We start from the raw sequence: 19,416 nt of genomic DNA, 5'->3' as shown, positions 1-19,416 counted from the left end.
AAAATCTGATTTGTTTCAGTTGACTTAAATTCTGAGGTGCTATGTTGGACAAAAGCTATTTTTAAAGGCACGTTTTTCTTTCTGCTGGTATGGTTTTTGGCTTTTGGGTTTTTTTGGGGTTTTTTTTTGCGGGGGAGGTTTGGGTTTCTTGTGAATAAATATGAGACCTAAGGGATTAAATTTCCAAGTAATAAAAATCAGCACAGCTCCATTGATCTGAATAGGGCTATGCTGTTTTTTGCCCGGGGGATTAGCCTCACCAATGGCTTTGTAAGCTTTTTTAACTTAAAGAGACAGGCTTGTTCTGTTTCAGAACTGAAAGAAATGGAGAATTGTGAGCTCAGGTTAGCGTAATCTACAGCTTTAAATGACAAACTAGAGCGTGTGTCGAGGCTTTAGAGACTAATTGTTAAAATCTACTACATTGGTTGAGAGAACCAGAACATTACAGCCTACGTGTACATATGCCCGCACATACATATATTCCACAACTACTCAGTAGGTGGCAGCTGAAAGCCTGGACGAGCTTTGCAGTCGCCATTTAGGCAGCAGCGCCGGCAGCGGCTGGAGTCAGCGCGCCCGTAGGAGCCAGGAGGAGGGAGCTGCGATCCAGGAGCAGGAGCGGTGCCCAGGAGCCAGGTGCGGGGCAGGCGGGACGGAGGGCGGGCAGCGGGCACGGCCGGCCCGGGCAGCGGGGCACGGAGGCGGCGGGCGGCGGAGCGCGGGCCCCGGTCCCCCTCGCTGCTGGAGGGAGCCCCGGGCAGAGAGGGAGAGGAGCTGGTGCGATGACAGGCAGAAACTGAGGAGCGTTTGAAGCTTTCTGTTCCTACACAGGTAAATTTCTTTCCGTTGTTTTTCTACACTACCTTGCGCAATGGGCATAGCTGTGCGTGGAATTTCGAGGTCTTCCTTTTCTTCAGCCAAAATCCTCAATGCTCGCTCGGGCAGAATTTCCTCTGAAGTCGGTAGAGTTTTGCCTGAGTTACAACTGCAAGATATGCTCTAAGGCTAATATCTTTTGTAGAGAACATGGCATGCTGTAAACTGGGGCTAGCAAGGAAGTCAGATGCTGGTCATAGACACACTGGCCAGTTAACTATCATTTTTCTCTGCGCTGGGATGCTAGTAATGACCTTTTTTTCAAGCTGCCTTTCATTAAAGCTCAATGTGCTGAATTTTGCCCTAGTTTATAGAACTGCCTCTGCAGTGGCTTAAGGAGAGATTAATTTTTTATTTCTTTTAAATGAAAGCTACATTTTAACTTAACTGATAGAAGAATATAAAAATGTGGAGTCTGAATAAAATAGCACAAGGTGTTTCTTCAAGACACATACAACTTTGCAGCATCCCACTGACAGGCAGGATTTTTTTCCCTGTAGATTGTCCCTCTCCCAACTGAATGAAAGAAAATAAATCATGAAAGACCATTCTCAAGTGCCTGAGAGCTGCTGAATCAGATTTGATAACATTTTATCCCTTTTTGTCTTCCCCATGAAATGTGGGATGCTCTGTATGCTGCACCACTTGGACACAGAAGGGTGAACACAGAATGGAGCAACAAAATTGGATGCATTTTAATTTTGAAGAATTTTCTGAATGTCCTGTTCTCATGAGTGAGACTCTAGTGAGAGGACTCATATATGCCTAAATGCACACACATACAGCTATGTAGGCTCTGTACAGCTATGTACACCCCACTCCTTTCAGGGCAGACACGGCTGATGAAACTGACCGCTGTTGTATCTTTGCCAAGCTTTATAGTTTACCATTATCTAGAATGTTTGCAGGTCTCAACATATTTAACTCTGGCTTTTAGAGGGCTATCTTGTCTTGCCCCCCTCCCATTCCCTTTTTGACTTTTCTCGCTAATGGACTTCAGTTATGCTCAGGAGCTGCTCTCTGGGGCCGTCTGTCCTCAATAAATGTGGTAGTACCCAATTAATGCAGAATGGGTTCTGTGCCATTGTTCTGGAGCTATGAAATGTGATATTCCTCCAGGCTTCATGCTCTCTCTCACACCACACACAGCATATCTGAGACTCTTGCATGAAGAACTGTACAAACATGGAACAAGTTCAGCCACACAGCTACAAATCAATGGTCCCATGGGTCTGGGGAATGAGTGTGATATGCAGCTATTTATCCTTATTCCTGGTAAGAGAGGAGAATGAATTGGTATAAATGAGCTGTGAATACACTTAGGCTGGAAGATTTCAAGCCATTAGAGCAGCAAGGTTCTTAAATTACATTCTAGTTGAAGTAATATATAGAAAACCTTTTAAATACCTTTTAGTTGTAACTTGATGGAAGGGATTATGTGAAATGGTTGCCTGCAAAGCCAAAGCACCGAATCTGATAATCCAGAGAGTCTCTTCCAGTACTGAATACCATTTTTACTTTTCTCTGGAAGTTGCCTGCACTAAGGAGTCCCTTTGCAAACAAGTGAAGATACTCAGAAATACAATTTTCCTGTTACGTCACACCAGTCAGATGAAAACATATTTCTGCTCTGTGCTGCACTATTGTTTACACCAGCAGACTCACAAGCGCTGATGAACCTCAGGCTGAGTAATATGACTTTCTCACAGTGCAGACCAGGGCTCTTAGGAAGTTGATTGGAGTTCAGAGGCTCCTTCTGGCCAAGTGGTGATGATTATATTACACCAGCATTGCAGTCTCTCTAGTGCCAATAAAAATAGCGTGCTGTAGATGAACTCACACTGCTGTCCTGAAGTCATTACTAGCACTGTTTCTAGTTTCCTTTGAGGATAACTTGATAACTTTGTTTTCTGGATTTCTTTTGTGCTAACCAACACAGCTACCCATGTAGAGATCCCAGCATCATGTATGAAAAATCAGACTTGGACTTGCATTGTGACAGAGTATGTGCTATTTCTCCCAAAGCTAGATTTTTAAATAAATGTGCAATAAACAATATTCTGGTTCAAAGATGCTCCTATAGAAGGACTGCATCCAATTTCATAGTCCCTTTTTCTCTCATTATTTATGTTTATAAACTTATATTTTTTCTTTTTTTTTAAATGGTTTTATTTTCTACACTGATTGCATTCAATTCACAGTGTTCCTCAGTAATTCTTGTGTCATACATAATGAGCTGCATTTGAATGTGCCCTCTCCCACACTTAGTGCGAGCATCAGGACATTCTTACATGTCAGCTGAAACAGTATTCGCTGTGGGACATTTTGTTTGGTGTCTAGAGTGATTCCACATTTTTATTAATTTTCCCTTAATATTTTGTATTACTACGACTAATTGAGCAACAATCAATATTAAAAAGAGGAAGAAAAATGGCAATTTTGTAAAACATGGATATTAGTAATATTAATTTCCTTTTTAAATTACCAATATCCAAAAATGTAGAAAGGAGAAAATATTTCTAAATTTTTTTTTTATTTGGGATTTTAACTTTAAATACAGATGTTTCCAAGTATCAAACAGATACTTTTCACTGCATTTTTATCGTGACATTAAAATTAAAACATGCATTAAATTATCTTACCTTACTGCTGGAAGAGCAGTGGAAAAGACCACCTGAGTGTCTATGCAGATGTACATACTAATTGAAGCAGAAAATGTTCTAATTTACCTTGTTGAGAAAAGAAATATTGATTAGTTTTCAATCACAAAGTATTGATAAAAGAATAATTCTTGAGATGGGCATCAAGTAAAGATAAAATGTGAAAACGTGTGTGTCAAGTCTGTGACAAATGCACTTTTGACTCACACTGAGGTTAGGAACACCTCCTCTTGATGAAATGACTTTAAGTTTAATGGTGATTTTCTCTATCTGATATTAAAATTAGTGTCTCTGGCTATGCAGGTCTGCAATATGCTATGGCAGGAAAACCCAGTCAGCATCAGCCTGACTGCAGATAATGAAGTTGGTTTTAGCTGAATCTGAAAAGGTGTCTCAAAACTGAAGCTGTTTCAGCCTTTCAGTTTCCTCATTCAAAATATGTATATATTAAAGAAACCATATGAAAAGGACAAATCCATTCCTAGACTGGATTTTGTTGTTTCCTTCCCAAAATGCCCAGTAGTTCTTATAATTAATCTGAAGCTAAGAAAAGAACACTTTCCCTTCTTTTATTTTTACTTGTTTATTTTTTATATTCTTCCCTGAAAATTTAGCTGACAAATTTTATCTCTTCTGAAAGAGTTAATTATTTAAATAATCAAATATTAGCTACTATCAGTAACTAAAATATTGCAGTTAACCCAAATAAATAACATTACCGGTTTCTCAGTCTGTACACACAAAGCTTACAGTGTGTTACTCAGTATGTTTTCATCTTCAAAATATAATTTTTATGAATTTTTTTAATACTACAATGAAAAGAAACATGCATAGAAAAAAATTCTCTTAAGGCTAAACCTACTTGTCTTACTTCACAATTGAAAGTAGTGGAAGTTGGAGTACTGAACATTTATAAACAATCAGAAAGGTGCTATTACTATATTGTAGTCCACAATTATAATTTAATTGCTGGTTTTCAAAATACTTGGATTTGCAGAAAAATTTCAGTAGAAGAACAGGCTTCTTAGTAGTGTCTGGAAACATATCAATAACTGCATTACATTGCTTAATTAATTATCAGGGATCATTTTGGGTTCTGAAACCCACTGCATTAACTGTTCCCAAGTTATTGGCCAACAAGCTAGTGGCAAAATGTTCTGTTTAAGCCATTGCTTTGAATGGAATATTATTTGGGCTGTGAAGGAGCATCAGAAATATTCCAGTGGTCAGGACAGCAATCTAGCTATCCTTCCAAGCCAGGCAAGGAAAATTAATGACAGGAGTTATGTCATAAAAAGATACTTAACCTTTAATAATTTTGCTTCTACAGAAGATTTACATAAGTAGTCTCAAATTGCATTAACATTACGGAATTGAGAACTACAGTGAAAGGCAAAATGGCCACCAGTCTTCCGTGTTTCCTCTGATGAATGGAAAACAGTCTTCCATGAATTTACAATTCTACTGTGTAAATATTTAAATGGAAATAGCTTTTTGTCTATGCTGGGATTTTTATCTCACAATACTGAGATCCATAAGTCAGAACCTGGTTTTTTTTGACTGTACAGCTGGAGAAGCAGAAGTTCACGAAACATGTAAAACCTTTGCTCAATACCAAAAATGATTCTACTATTAGAAACCAGAGGAGCTGAAAATTCACACTGAGTCCCTGATCCTGCATTTGCAGGTGTGACAAATTCTGGTTTCTAATCATACTGGTCTGTCCAATGGCGTTATGTCTTACTTGTTGAAAGGCACACATATGATGTTTTAGTTGATCTTTCCATCTTTCCTTGGTTAAGTTAAATCAGTTGAAAACTGAGGAAGAACTATGGTATTTGGTTAATTCATTTGGGAAGAAAACTTTAAAAAAAGCAGTTCCAAAGGGAGCTAAATAGAATTCCTTTTTTTTGATATTTTTGTTTCTATGTGTTAATTAATGACTACCTAACTACACATATGGAAATTACTCTTCTGAGTAATTTCTTTCTGAGTTTTGATTATAAGCAATTAGATATTAAGACACTGGTCTACCAAAATACTCAAGTAGATAAATCAAGAAAGTATCTGACATGCCTAAAGCAAAGCCTGAATTTAGACAGGAACTCTCATGGAATTCTCCCTTTTAAATTTTAAGATTAACCAAGCCGCTAAATAGGAAGTAACAACCAATAGGACACCTATGCACCCTGGATAATCTTAGAATAATATTTCTGGTTCTGCACAAAGTGAGGCTTTTTTAATGTGGTAAATGTATTCACCTGTCCATCCTGGATAAATTTAGCATAATATTTCTGATGCTAACTGAAAGTAAGGGGTTTTTTTTGGGGGTTTTATTTTGTTTCTTTACACAGTAACTGTGTTCAATGAAGCTGAATCTTGTTTTACAGTAATGGTTCATTAGTACATATCTGTTACAAAAGAGTTAGTTCTGGGGCAACAGAGCTCTCAGGTAACAACAGAGCAAACAACTTCAGTGTGTCCCTATGTGTAAAGCTCTTTGTTGGATCAGGTCCAGCACCTTCTTCATTTTCTGCACATGAACCCTCATCAGGGAAGGGAATCAACAAATCCTACTGCGTCATTCATTCTTCTGCCACCAGTCCTGCTGTCTTCAACAAGCAATGCCACTTTAGTTAAGCCTAATTCCAAAAATCCATGCTGTCTGTAGTTCCTACAGGAAACATTGTCTATTTGTCTCTACCCTTTCTTTTGTCCAGTTCTTTTCTACCTAGCAAAACTATTTCTGCCACAACATCTGCTAGCTGTATGTTAGCCAAAGAACAAGTAAAGATTTTCATACAGTCACAACTGTGCATGGGGGATTTCTTTCTTTTACCAAGGGTTTCATAATTTATTTCTTTTACCAAGCAATTTTGAAAAGGTATTGTTTTGGGAATGAGATTTTCAGCGTAAGTGTGATGACTACAGGACAGCACAGAGGCTGGCTTCTACCTCCTTTACATACAGCTGCTCTTAACACAATAGTCTCCTGTAAATACAGAGAAAAAAATTGCAACAAATTTATCTGAAAGCCTCCTGTCCTTTCTATTTTTCTTCTGTGTTGGGCCAGGGTCTTGAAGGAAACCCACAAAACCTCTTAGAGAACTCTCTAAAAGACTTTGTGATGTTAATTTCAGTTTAAAGATTCTAAATTATTAATTTTCCATGCAAATTGAAACGTTTTTAAATTGTAGAGAACCTAGCTCTAAAATGAAATCTCTTTTGATTTAAACAAATTGAATTTTTATTTTGAATTTTTGCTTTCTATGAATACATTGAATAATAAAAATGTCTGATTTTATTCCTTACCTTCAGATAATCAGGCAAATTTCACAATAAAGACAATGTGTCATAAAATCAGCAGGTTTATGACAGTACTTTTTTTGTGAAGAAGATGTCATTTTTGTAAGGAAATCACTCTGGTCATCTTTCTATAGCTGGAAAGAAAAGCTATAAATGCTTTTCTCTCCAACTGTTGTTGAGAACAACATAAATAAAAAGTGCTACTGCATTTATGCAGTGAAAAAAAAAATCATGATTTAGACTAGCTGATCATCAAGAAGCAGACTTTCAAAGAACAATTTGTTTCACATAAGAATAAAAAAGTTCTTTCCCTATGCATTAGAACTTCATGTTGTAGGAAAAAGTAGTTTTAACAGTTATCATTTGGTCTCCAAATGTGCCCAACTTTCCCTTGGCTTGAGAAGACCAAATAATACAAGCAAAGGAATAGAATGAAAAAACAAGTCTTATATTAAAAGATGAAGGTGCTGGACGTAGCAAAGTCCCCATTCTTAAAGTGCATATTCATTAGCAAATATGGTGAAAATACTCCCTGAGAAATGCCTCTTTATATGCACAACAAGAAAAAGATCCTTGCAGAGCTCTTTTCCTCTTTCATATAAATAATGTGACGTTTTTCACCTTTGATATTGGGAAATGGACATTGATCTTACAGTCCTGCTGTAATCCGTCTTATCTATAGCTACATTCTTCACCTTGCGCCTCATATCTTTGTGTCGTGGTGTCATCACTGGATAGCCTTACGGACTGCTAATTTAAACTGAGGCAAGATTTTGAACTAAATGTATTGCCTGTACTTTATTGGTTTTTCACAATAACAATGACAATATAATCAGAGACATTGCCTTAGAGCTTAAAAAAAAGAAAAAAAAAATCCATGACTGACATGAAATGGATCTACCTGAGGAAAAAAAAATTCAGGAAATTAATACACAGCATCTGACAACTGCTGAATTTCATATCAGACTGACATCTCAGTAGGACATCATAAGACCTCAAGAAAATGGATCAGTTAAGATGTAATCAAAGCCTCTGACTCCAGAAAGCAAAGGCAACATCACACTGTTTTTTAAAATGAATATGACACTAAAAGATATAATCTAGTAAAAAAAATATCAACTAAACTTACGATTTGTGACATTTCGTGGTAGTCTAACAATGCAAACGTGGTGAAAATCTTTTGCAACAAAACCCAAGACTGGAAACATTGGAGATAGGTTGATTTCTTTTCTGTGCTTATTTTCAAGCATAAACTGAAAGAGTTCACTGGCTGTGAGATTCTAGTCTCAGATTGCTCTAGGAGAACTCAAGTAGATTAGTTTCAGAAGTTATTTTTCAGGCTTCCTATAGCTTTTGGCTGTTATTGCATGTCTATAGCCTAAATACCCACATTGCAGGCAAGTCATAAATATATTTGACAAAAAAGTTAGACTATAAAAAACCCAATTAAAGATAAGAGAGAACTGTGGAGGTGCAGTGGCTAAGTAAAGGATCAGTATAAATGATTTCTTAAATGCTAGCATACTCACATGTAATTAATTAAACAGCCAATGAATGTTAGGAGTTTAAACTATGAAGAGCATAATCTGTAACATGAGTTACTTTATTTAGACATTTAAAATACATATATTTAATAATAAAATGCACTATATAATTAAATAAGTGATTTTATGTCATAGTTACTCAGACCTTGAACTGTTTCCTTCTGTCAGAAAAACATTTCAGTGCTTTCACCTGGCATATCAGAAATATCTAGGGAAAGCATGCAGACTGACATAAAGGCCTGCAGCTAAGTTGGAACTGGAGGCAGTGGTTAAATATGTTGCCCCAGTGAATAGCCCATCAAGCTCACCTGCAGCAGCCTTGTGCTAGCAAAGTATCTGCAGGAAACATAGCTAAGTCAGCAGAGGTACCGAGTCACTGTTTTGTGAGACTCATTGCTGACCTTTGTAGTCAGACAATTCAAAATGAAGGATATGAATGTATGTTATGAAGATTCCTTTGGCTTTTCAAGTAAATGTAGTGTTGATAAACTGACACTTTAGAGATCATGTTTTCACTGTTGTAGTTTGTGAAAGCAGAAAAGGCAGCAAATGAGGCTTCATTACAGAATAAGTCCATTCTAACATGTAAAAAGCAGCTAATTTTTTCTGTGCAGATTATGAAAGACTGGTTTTCCGAATCAGAAATTATCTTGTACGGAAAAATCAGACTTTAAATTTAATTTTTCCATACCCTCACTGGCCCTAATGCCACAAGCTGATTAAATAATGCCATACTTTATTTTTTCCTCCTGTGTGTTTCAGTTAACACATTTTAAGACAAAGAAACATCAGTAAGGTAAGAGGGTGGTATGAAAAACATTAAAAAATGAACATTTGTGTGCAAGTCCAACATTCATATAGAGAGATTGTCCCTGGAGGAGACTCTGAGCAGATCCACATAGAGAACACAAAAAAATGATAAACAACATTTGGGGAATTCTTTCTGTGTGTGAGACTTGTGTGAGCTTTTTTTTTTTTTTTTGGCGGGGGGTAAGTTTTTTTTTTGTTTTTTTTAGTTCCTGAGCACGAAAAATGTATAAAAATCTGTACTTTTTATTTTGGCAAAACTGAGGATCTCCAGGACTCACAGACCAAATATTGACTGAGGTTACTGCTCCTTTGCAGTCACCCTGGCTGGGGAGGAGCAGCTCTGTGGAGAAGGTCCCGGTGCTGCTGGTCACGGTCATGGTGATGGTCATGGTGATGGTCATGGTGATGTTGGGCAGTGGCCCGGCTGCAGCAGATCCCCCCGTGCGTGTGCGTGCACCGGAGCAGGGCCAGCCCGTGAGGCAGGTGACAATCCCCCTGTGCCCGGCGCTCACGGGACAGCAGCAATGCCGTCTGTCCGGTTCGGGCACCCCCAGCCGGGAAACAGCCGAGACACTGCAGTGAGGGCAGGGGGGGCACGAGGGGTCCAGGGCTCTGCAGGCTCAGGGACCAGGGCCTGCTCAGCCTGGGGAAGGCAGAGTTCAAGGGACAGCCAAGCACAGCCCTCAACGCCTGCAGGAAAGCCATCAAAAAGGTGGCATTGCGCTCTTCGCAACAGTAGATGCTGGGAGGAGAGACAACAGGTATGGGTTGAGAGACCACCTTAGATTAGGTATAGGAGGGGAAAAAAATCATCCTGACGGTAATTTTACATTGGAGTTTGTTTCCCAGAGAGACTGTGGGAAGGATTGGGGATTTTCACATCTCTACAGGATAGACAACCTTCTCTGGTGTCATGGCTGACCCAGCTGTGATAAGCAGTCTGGACCAGAAACTACTCAGGTCTCTGCCAATTGGAATTATCCTTTATTACTATGGCAATCTCTGAAGAATATCTACAAAACATCCCTACACATTAGACCTGCTATTCTTACCAGTGTGAAGTTTTCCTATTGTCTAATGTGAATTTGTTCTACAATGCAAGCACATAACCTTTTTTTTTTTCACTACATTCTTGGTCTTTGCAACAACCTGCTATGTTTTGAAGATTGTTACCATGCTGTTTCAAGACCCCTTAGAACTTTTCTGTATGCTTAATACTTCAGAGCATTAAGTGCCCCATTTAAATTTGTTCTATTTTTTGGGCTACCATATGTGTCAGTTTTCTTGGAGATTTCTGAGTATTTTTAGAGTATACAGTGTAATACAGCAGGAGTACAGTCAGCTAGCTTTTAAAATTGTACTTTTCTAGTCCACATTTCACTGATTTTCTTGGTAAAAGTTTTCATAGTGCATTTTTTCTCCTAGTGCTGTAATTCCTAGGATACATATAATATGACTGTGCAATGCTTAAGCTGCTTCTGAAGTGGAATTTGCAGATATTGCTCTCTTGCCTTTTTACTTACAAGAAATTATTAAACTGTAATTCTTATGGTAACTCATTCTGTGCAGTCATCCACAACTGTAAGCTCTAAGACTGTTCCAAATTTGCATGCCTGCAGTTCTTACATACAGATTTATTCTCAGTGGAACAGCATTATGCTAGCTTCTTCCCCTCATTTTTTTTCCAGCTATGTTTTTTCCTTTCTTTTTAACATAATGAGCTGCTCACTCATTTTCTTTGTTCCTCAGAGGGTTTTGCATCTTCTATAAACACATACATGAGCATTTTTTCTGAGGCTACCTTTTCTTTCCATTCCTTCAATTCTGCTGTCAGAAAAACAATTTTGCTTCAGTGCCTGAGGATGAACACTCTTATTTATCAACCTTTCCTATATTTAAACAAGCCTCTCAGAGTGACAGTGAATGTAGCACAGGAGAGATTGAAGGGGTGAAGCTGCCTTCTGCCTGAAGCTAGGCTGGGTAGACAGAGCTGTGGCAGCTCTGCACTTTGCCTCGGGATCAGCATCCCCAGTTGCACTGGTTATTCTGCCTGTGGTATGGCAGATGAGGAAGTACAACTCCTTCATCCAACAAATTATGTAAGGACAGATGTTTTCAGCTTACTCAGACATTAAAATAAGGACACTATAGGATGCCCTGTAAAACAAAGATAACTACATCAGGGTGTGCTTGAGCAGAAATAGAAGACATTAGTGCAGCATGCATTGCCGTAGCTTAAAGCCTAACTGGCATAATGAGCAACTGCATCAAAATGCAGAAACAGAAAATTTGGCATGAGCTTGCAACAAGAATAAGGGCATGGGAAGTCCACTAAGATCCACACCTCTAAACCATCAGTATTGTCTTGCTGCTAGACAGGTAAAAGGTAACTTGAAATCACCCCCTGCAATGCAGTGACTCCTTCCTCTGCATTGAAGAAACAGCTTGAAGGCTTGCTTTCAAAAGGGAATAAATTCTTTGGGCTCTTCTAGATTTATTGCTGCCCAAGCAAAATTACAACAGGCAAATTTATTCACTTGGTGCCATTAAGGCACTTGGGCAAAATTCCCTATAAAGCCTGCCCATTTTCTTCAGAACAAATACAGATGCAGCAAATTTTGCATTTTTTTTCCACATGTACCCCTTATATACACCAGTTTGAAGAGGCACAGTACCCTATGCTTTCTTCAATTTTTAGGGTTCATTTTTAAAGTGTTTATTGCCTAAATCTCATTAAATATAAAAAGACTGTATGTACTGATGTGCTGTGTACCCATTGAGCTGCTACTGATGGGAGGACAAATTAATCTTCACTTTGTTTAAATGAAATCTAAAACATCTACAGCTTGTAAAAATGTGAATATTTTACCATTTCTCTTATTTAAAAATTATTTCCATATTTGTGGTCCGACTATACACAGATGGATTTTGTCAAGGGCAGCTGACTGCAGGAATCACAGAATTTTGTGACCTTTGACATATGCCCTTGCCAACCTTAGCAATACAAGCCACTAAAAATGTTATGAATATGTCTGCAGAGCCTCTCTGATAAGTATAGCTAGTCTGGTGTCACATATCATCTACTGCAACTTAAATATTGGAATAAAAAGGCAGACTGAATGTGAGCAATCTGAGTTTATCAAAATGTACTCTTTGACCTGAAATGCCAGTGGCAAAACACACTGAAGTGGGACACGTGCTCCCGTGGAGTTAAAAACAAAGGTCAGTAAGTGCTATTGCTGAATAATCCACAAATACATCTTAGTTGTCATTTAGAACTGTAGTCTAGTCATAGTGGGAATAAATTCCTTAACTGTTGAAAAGGTGTAAAATTCAGAGTAATTGACTGTCGTACAGTGATCAGTTTTGACTATTATTTTAGATTTATTTAAGATATAGAAGGATAATTCCCTTTCTACAATTTGTTCAAGCCAAGGCCCTCTAGAAATTCACAGATGCAACTTTTTAGTTATGTTAATATTAGTCCAATAGGAAGAATACTGAAACACATCATGTTAATTAAAAATCAACCATGAAACTACAGAGATGTCCAGACTGGATTGCAAACGCTAATTTACAACTGAAATAAATAATTCTGTAATCCCCTGCAAGACTTATTAAATTAGTACAACTGCCATCACTCACATTATATTTATTTCTCTTAGTGGGAAGGATATCACAGCATGCACTCCACACTTGTACCTGCAGTAATGTCTCTCTCCTTGTTTTTGTTGTTTTCTCTCCTAGGTTTTCCCCCCTAGCTGAGCAAGTGACACACAGAGAAACATGCCTGAGCAAAGCAATGATTATAGGGTAGTTGTGTTTGGAGCTGGAGGAGTGGGAAAAAGTTCTTTGGTCTTGAGATTTGTGAAGGGCACTTTCAGAGAGAGCTACATCCCTACCATTGAAGACACCTATCGGCAGGTGATCAGCTGTGATAAGAGCATATGCACTTTGCAGATAACTGACACTACAGGGAGCCATCAATTTCCAGCCATGCAACGTCTCTCTATTTCTAAAGGACATGCTTTTATTTTGGTTTACTCTATCACCAGCCGACAGTCCTTGGAGGAACTCAAGCCAATCTACGAGCAAATATGTCAGATTAAAGGAGACATAGAAAGCATTCCCATCATGCTGGTGGGGAACAAAAATGATGAGAACCAAAATCGAGAGGTAGAAAGCAGTGAAGGAGAAGCCATGGCTAAGAAGTGGAAATGTGCCTTCATGGAGACCTCTGCCAAGACAAACCACAATGTGAAAGAGTTATTCCAAGAATTGCTAAACCTGGAGAAACGCAGGACTGTGAGTTTGCAAATTGATGGCAAAAAAAGCAAGCAACAGAAAAGGAAGGAGAAGCTGAAAGGAAAATGTGTGGTGATGTGAAATTGCATTGTCAGGAATCAGCTGTGAAGTCTCATCTGACAATACGCATGTAAACCCATAGACAGCAAACAACCATGCAAGATCCTATTTATTATTATCTGTTGTAAAAGAAATGCTTGGAAATTTAAGAAATAAGGTACTGTAATTGCTTTGAAAAAATGGAAAAATAAAAATATGTGTAGTCTCACAATCAATTAAAGCATATCAGGAAGAAAACAAAAGATTTCCTGGAATACCTTATTTTGTTATTTACAAAAAAGAATTGTCATCATTCACATAATATGAAAGATTGGAAGAACAACTTAATATTACCTCCATTTGCATATAATTGCAAGAGAAAACAATGTGTAATATCAGAAGAAAAACAAAGAAGTGGTAGTAAAGAAACCTACAACATACAAATATATGCTGGTGGTGTTAACCATTTCCTTAAAGAATGCTGTGGATGAAAAATTCTATGTCATTTTAATTACTGACTGGTGGGAGAGTGTGCATAAGACAGTCTTGGATCACCTGAATAAATCAACTGTTGCATAGTAAAAGGAAGTGTGGGGATAGCAGCGGAAAGGGACAGATGTTGTCTCTATGCCCCCAGCATGATACTTCTTTCTAGTGTGATGCAGTATTTTAACTGAAGATCGTGGAAAAGCCAAGTCGTGTAAGTTGGAGATCATATTTTCTGGGCTCATTGTTTCAAGGATGACCTGAGTTTGCAGCCCAAATATATTTCAGAAGAACAAACATTTATTTGTGGAGAGTGCCAGATGGAATGGTGCACGGATAAAACCAGAAAGCTTCCCCAGGGAGAACTGACTGGGTCGTCGCCTACGAAAGGCTCCATGGGAGAGACTCAGTTCTAGTGCTGCTGCCAGTTAGGTGAACACATGGTGTGGTTAGTGAATGAATGCAATGTCTTTTGAACTGGCAGTACCCTTGGAGTGGGGTTGGCATAATATACAAATTATCGTATTAGCTGACTGATACTTCTTTACATTACTGTATTCCAATTAGAAGGGTTTATGCTCATGCCCTACGAGATCTATTGCCTTTATATTGTCTGAAGTATTTTATATTTGCCATTTAAACTAACGATTTGAACTGCTGTGACTATAGAACCAAATATATATCTGAAGTTAGTGACCACAAGAGTCTCTAAAATGGGGTTTTTTTGGGATAAGCACTACAGGATCCGAAATATTTTGCAGTCAGAACAGTGTTACAATGCAATACAAAGTTCAGAATAGAAAACACATTGTTTAAACATCCTGTCAGGGAAAAATGCTCTTCTCAAAACCTTTGAAAGGGGAAAAAAATTGTGAGCTTTCCTGGATGTCTGTCCAAAGCTTTTTAAAAACTAATATGAATGACTGAAGTATGCATCCTAGTGATGAAAAAGGCCGTCTATAATAAAATAAGCACATACAATTTTTAGACAACACATTAAAATTGTGTAAGTCTCAATTTGTACCTTAGGAACTGCTTTGAACCAATAAAAAGAGCCTACCATATTTTTAGTAAATGTTTATGTTAAGAAACATGGGAAAATGAAGCCGAGTACTAATATTATTAGCCTGCATGCTAGTGCATTATAAATATTTTCCAGGGGATGTTCAAATGCAGTGTTTGCATTAAAGTTTGCTACCTTGTTCCTTTCGAAGTTATTGCTTGCTGATCTTCCACATTTCTAGCAAATGTGCAGATATTTCAGAGGTAGAGTAATAGCATACAAAAGAATTGCTACTAGTGCTGTCTAGAGGGGAGCACAACTTCTGTCATGCAGTCAGAAGAAGTGCTGGCACCTGTAGAATTGAATGTGAAACTCCTACTGATTTCAAAGAGACAGATTTTTTTTTGCTCTTTATTTTATTGCATTAAGAAGAGAAAACTGGAAAGACCATGGAAAAATTAATGCTCTTCATCAACAGTAAATTCCAGGCTCTTACACAACACTCTTTCTTCATAAATCTCAGAGCACTTTGCAAAAATGACGACATCATTTCCTTAACTTCTCAGGTGGTGAAAGTGAGGCACAGAGAGAGGAAACAACTGCACATAGACGGCCCAGCAGGACAGTGACAGACCCAGGAACAAAAACAGATCTCCTCTGTCACAGTCCAGTGCTCATTCTGTGTTTTGTCAGACTGTCTCTTCGCATTCTTAAATAGTTCCTTGAAACACATAAAGAAGCCTGGTTTGACCTATACAGCCAAGTGCATCTGTCTTGATAGTTTGTCAATAGATCAAAAAATATTTCCACATCAGGGATGCAAAACACTTAAAAGCACTATGTTTAGTAAGACTTTTATAAATATTTATACATTTACTCTTTGTAAAAATCTTTGCTGATGGTGCTCAACATCACAGCAATGGATTCCATAGATGAAGCTGGAAAATCAGAAAAATTATCAACGTTAAGGCATAATGGGTCACATACAGAGGTCAAAAGCCCTCAGATGCTAACACACCGGTGCCACAGGTCATCATGAGTGGCACATGCCTTAGCAGCCAGCATAGTATTATGACAGAATCTCAAAGAGAAAAATAAAAGCTATATATAGAACCTTTTAACATTATTGCTTGAACTGGAGGAATTATTTATGTAGTAAAATATCTTGCGGAAGTACAATATAGGGGATCTAAATTATTTAAAATGTACTGACTGCAAAGATACTACAGGCTGAAATTTAGCCCTGGACTTTTTTTTTTTTGAATGTGCCTCATAGCAAGAATAGAATAATTGTATAGCAAAGATGGAAATAAACCAAGTACCTGCCAATGTTCAGGCTTGAGGACCATATTCCTTTAGTTCCCAGCTGACTCCTCACCTGCTATGTAATAAGCCATGAAGTATTTCATGGACTTGCATGTATCAAAGCAAGGCCAGAACAGAAGCAATATTACTCAAGGACCACAGACTCAAAAGAGAGCATATTTTGTACCCTTGCATTGCCATCCTTGTTTCTACTATTAGATTTTACATATCTTGCATACGTGTGAGCTGGTTTAAAATGTTTGTTTTGCTATTACAAATAGAATTATTTTTTTTAATATGGAAAAATACGGTAGAACAAGAAAATGTAAAGCTTTATTACATTTTGTGTTTTATTTGGGAATGTGGTATGACTATAATAGCCTGTTCAAAATGTTTATGCAAAATATTTAAAACATGTAAGTTCCACAGTGAATTTTAGCACCCAGAAAACACAATCTAGCCAAAAGAGATCTTTAAAATGCATGACTTTTATATGTAGATATGAAATATTAAGGTATGTTCTTGTCATGAAAATGTGTTGTTGCAATTTCTTTAGCAAACATTTTGTTTCAAAACTGCTAAGTCATTTGTGTCTACTAGTTTCCATGTTTGTGGTGATCTAAACATTCAAAATAAAGTTTTAAATCTTAACACAAGTTTGGAAGAAGTCTTGTTGTTGCCTGCATTTGTTTGATTCATGTTATATATTTTTTGAAATTGCAAAGGCAGTTCTCTAAATCAAAGCAGACTCTAACATGCTAGGCAGTGTCCCAAAATCTTCAGCTATACAAATCAGTGCTGAGAGAACTAGAGCAGTATTACCTTACCTAATACTTCCTCTATTATACTCCGGCAAACACGCAAAGAATACTACCTCCATTAAAAAAAAAAAACACTAAGCCAAAAAACCAAACCAAAACAGCTTATCAGTGGATGCTCCTTTTGGCCAACAAAAAGCAAAATAATTCTGGAAGCAAAATAATTCTAGTCTATATTTTATTATTTGCTTTAAAATAATGGCAGATAGAACTATATGGTTGTGAAAAATTAATAGTTAATGTATGGATCCTGCTATTCCTGCTCATTTCTAAAAAACTCCTGATCTTGCAAAACTTCCCACTATTGCATTCTATACTACTACCTGTTGAAAAAATGACAAAAATAATAGTTTACCACTTCTTGCAATTCAGAAGATGCAGCCAAAGTTGTTCAGTTAAATAACTATTTTCATATGCAACCAATAATTAATATTCAACAGAGGAAAGGATCCACAAACAATCTGGAGTAAATAGATAAGCACTTGAACCAGTGATGAAATATTGAGCATTGAATGTAAATTTAATATTACTGTGAAGTAATTACATTTGTCAGCACACAAAGCTTTTTATTTTTAGTAGAGTTCTTATGAATTCTTATTATTTTATCTTTTCTTCTTCTTTCAGTATGCTGTCAGTTACTGGTCTTGGTCCTGATTCTGACACAGTCTATGGCAAAGCAGTGGATGTGCCAATTCATTGTCTGGGGTTTTACACAATACAGTCACAAATTACTTTATAGATGTTATCCTATCACACAGAAATACCAGAAACATTAAAAAATTCCCTTGCTTTTAATATTTTTCCCATTGGTTACTAGTCCTCTTTCCCAATGGAAAATATTTTAATTTTTTGCTCATACACCCATTCAAATTTGTGAGTACCTGCCACACTTATTTCACTAGTAATTTAACTGACATGTTTCACCCATCTTTGAAGCACATTTTCTAAGTAATGCATAAATTTATTTCATGTCATCAAGTGTGTCTAAAGTTTAACTCCACTAAAACTGCAAAGAGGGAGAGCAGAGCTTTGAAAATACATGGTGGGTGTTCCTTGTGAAGGATGCAGACTCTTCTGTAAATTAACCAGATGTATTTGCAGTTTAAACAAAGCATTAAAACTCTTCTGTTTCCTATGATTTATCTTGGTTGAGTACATTATTTCATAGCGGGTCATAGGGGTTATGAAATCATAAAGAAACTGAAGTTCGAAGGAGGAGCTGTTACTCAGTCTGATATATTTATTTCATACTCAGATGACGACAAGTGGCCCACAATGGATCCCACAAGAGCATCTCTATTCTCAGATTCTCAGATCATGTTGCAGCTGGCAAGGGGAAGGGGCAGGGCAGGGATGCAGCACCAAAATCCACCCCAAAACTTAAATCAGGTTCTCAGCCTCCACACCTGGTGCTCTAAAAGCTGTGGATGACAGTGTCAGAGGGATGTCCTGGGTTCTGGCAGTGTTGAACACAGTGCTGATAGCAATAGAGATGGTTTTGTAATTGCAGAGCAGGGCTTACGCACAGTCAAGGCCTTTCTTGCTCCTCGTACTGCATGCTGGTGAGGAGGGTAGGATTGCACAAGAAGCACGAGAGGCACGACAAGCTGGGAGCAAACAGTTGATCCCAACAGGCCCTACCAGGCCATACGGACGGCATCACGCTCAATATGTGGAGCTGGGTGACAGGGGGGGAAAGCCAGGGACATTGGGGGCGATGATGCTTGTCTTCCCAAGGCACTATCATGACACTATGATGTCACTATCACTGCTCCCCTGGAGATAGCAGAAGACCCGCCTGCTATGGAAGGAACAGAATTCATTCCTTGAGAGGCTTTGCCTGCATGCACAGCTTCCGCTTTACCTACCAACCCATTAATGTCCATTTCATCCCATGATTGTTTTCATTTGTACTTTCACAATTCTCTGCCCAATCCCATTGGTTGCAGGTGTGAGGAAGCAGCTGCTGTGGTACTTGCTTCCCTGCTGGGGATAAGCCACAATACCTATTTAGTCCAGGCAGTCCTCTTTCCCACTACATGGAGAGAGACCAGATGTCCTCCACAATGAAAGGAGATGACCTGTACAGCCATGAGCACCACGCCCTTTTCTTCTGCAAACCTCGCACTGAATCAAGGCTTGCCTTTTAAAATGAAATTAAAACCCAACTGGAGCAACAAAGTCCAATACAGCACCAAGAGGAAGCAAGGTAGTCCTATAGAAACACGTCTGTAAGTGACCAAATAATAGTATCTTTATAT

At 38.0% G+C, this 19,416-nt stretch overlaps 1 protein-coding gene across 2 annotated transcripts; it reads left to right on the top strand.

Annotated features, from left to right (window-relative positions):
• Positions 1-485: 485 nt before the first annotated feature.
• Positions 486-16,993, top strand: DIRAS2 (DIRAS family GTPase 2). 2 transcript variants are annotated; one of them, XM_063180116.1, is made up of 2 exons: positions 486-639; positions 12,947-16,993. In XM_063180116.1, the coding sequence occupies exon 2, from the start codon at positions 12,986-12,988 to the stop codon at positions 13,583-13,585; it is 600 nt and encodes a 199-aa protein (XP_063036186.1). In that variant the 5' UTR covers positions 486-639; positions 12,947-12,985; the 3' UTR covers positions 13,586-16,993. The 2 variants fall into 2 exon arrangements, with proteins under 2 accessions (XP_063036186.1, XP_063036187.1); XM_063180117.1 differs by lacking the exon at positions 486-639 and adding an exon at positions 719-834.
• Positions 16,994-19,416: the final 2,423 nt, after the last annotated feature.

Source organism: Melospiza melodia, chromosome Z (assembly GCF_035770615.1).
Source record: "Melospiza melodia melodia isolate bMelMel2 chromosome Z, bMelMel2.pri, whole genome shotgun sequence".
NCBI lineage: Eukaryota > Metazoa > Chordata > Aves > Passeriformes > Passerellidae > Melospiza > Melospiza melodia.
This window is presented reverse-complemented; position numbering and strand designations above follow the sequence as displayed.